Raw genomic sequence first — 1,931 nt, 5'->3', positions numbered from 1 at the left:
GGCAGATGTATTTGGCGTGTTGCTGAGAACAACGAAAACAAAACAATGTTCTCCATGGAGATTTCACACGCCTCACAGCAGGAATTAGCTGGATAATTCCTCATTTCTATTAATATTTACACGTATGGCTGTCCACATTATGAGAATATACACGTTACATTTATAATGTGCATGAGTTACAGCAGGTTTACTGAAAATGTTTTGATGAAATTGTTGCATTCCTTTACAGTCTTAGTGAAGGGTTCGGGCAATTTGGATGAATTCGCGACAATGCTTGTGATGCTGACGTAAAGACAATGGTGATTTTTGTTGTTCAGAGGGATATAGATGCTATTGAAAAGTGTAGTACAGAAAAAGGGATACTTAAGCTTCAGCGAGCAAGGAAACAAATGCTCCAAATCGTTTTATGTAATGCATACACGCAAATCTAGTGCACAGATCTCGCACTTACACACTCAACTATCGATTAAATGCAATCACAAACAAATAAAACACACCTCACCCCTAGATGCGTATGACGTCAGCGCCAGATTACTTGGTATACCATTAAGCAGGTGTGGATGTGGCACCTCGCATGTTAGCTTCATTGAACACTGAGGTCGCGATGTCATGATAGTTCCCGGGTCCTACTGTCTCGTTGGTTATAAGGAATCGAGGATGTCTTTGAAGACGTTCCTCAGCTTCTCCAAGTCCGTGACTCGAGCTCTGAGTTCCTGGTTCTCCTTCAGAAGCCTGGTCAGGTTTTCCTCCTGAAGGTGCCTCTGTCCCCTCTGGGCCTCACGGTACCTGCGGGAGGCCGCGTTGTTCTGCTCACGGATGACTCGGTACTTGGCCGAGTCCGTGGGCTTGAGCACGGCGCCCTTCTGCCTGCCAGAGTCCGCGGGCCTCGGGCTAGCCAGCGGGTCCAGGGGCGGAGTGGCGCTGAAGCGAAAAGGGGACAGGCTCGAGGGGTAGTTCAAGGGCGGGTGATACTGGCTGGGTGAGTAGCCGAGCGGGGAAGGCTGGTTGGAGGAATAGCTTGGAGGATGAGGAGGCGGAGGCTGACACACGCTGGAGGCAGAGGCCGGGGGACGATACGGAGTCTGGAAATGCAATTCGCCGGGCGTCAGCGGGCGTACATGGGCAGCCGGCGGCGCTGTCAGCTCGTTCGGGTTGACTAGGCCCAGGCCCTGTGAGTGTTGGAGATGAAACATATGAAAGGTAGGTATTTATAAAGGCATTCATGAGAGTATTCATCATACAAATTGTGAGAGAATTTACTATATAAATAATAAGGGTATTTACTACGACATTTATGAAAATATGTATGTGAATATTGATAAAAGTAATATAACGCAGAGTATAATGCATTTGCATATCTTGCATGACCACGTGCATGTGGTATGTATCATGTCACTGTTCGACGTAGCAGTATAAATTGGAGACATTCATTTTCATCCTAATCTCCTTAGTTTTCTTCTAAATGTTTCACTTATGAGAGTGTATTACCAACTAGATTATATATACTTTCAAAAGAGTGTCAATTACTGCTCATTTAATTTTGTTCAATTCTTTTAGAACCGGTATTTGATAGTGAACATTTTACTGCCTCCATTTTATAAAAAAAAACACCTGTCATGCATATAATATCTACTCAATTACCACATGATTATCATAACAGAAAATGCTGAGTATTTGCTGAGTATGAGATCGTGACAAAACCGTGGCTGTAGAGCGAATTTAGTCACATAAAAAAATTACCTCATGGAGTCAATGAATACAGTTTCATTCATTTTCGTCAGCAGATTCACATATTCTACTATCTCACTCATCTAAGATGTATATTCGGGAATTTGCGCTTTGCGTTTTGAGGAATATGAAAAAAGTGGAGAACAAAAATGAAACATAAAAAATATGTTTTATTCTTCTTTTTCACCAAAATTGCCAAATAT

At 43.0% G+C, this 1,931-nt stretch overlaps 1 protein-coding gene across 1 annotated transcript in view; it reads right to left on the bottom strand.

Annotated features, from left to right (window-relative positions):
* Positions 1–641: 641 nt before the first annotated feature.
* Positions 642–1,931, bottom strand: part of LOC119593582 (extensin-like) — a 7,789-nt gene continuing 6,499 nt past the window's right edge. Inside the window, exon 2 of the mRNA XM_037942537.1 lies at positions 642–1,169. Within this exon, the coding sequence (XP_037798465.1) occupies positions 642–1,169 (528 nt within the window). The remainder of the gene's footprint in view (positions 1,170–1,931) is intronic.

This window comes from Penaeus monodon, chromosome 32, assembly GCF_015228065.2.
Source record: "Penaeus monodon isolate SGIC_2016 chromosome 32, NSTDA_Pmon_1, whole genome shotgun sequence".
NCBI classification, from domain to species: Eukaryota; Metazoa; Arthropoda; class Malacostraca; order Decapoda; family Penaeidae; genus Penaeus; species Penaeus monodon.
This window is presented reverse-complemented; position numbering and strand designations above follow the sequence as displayed.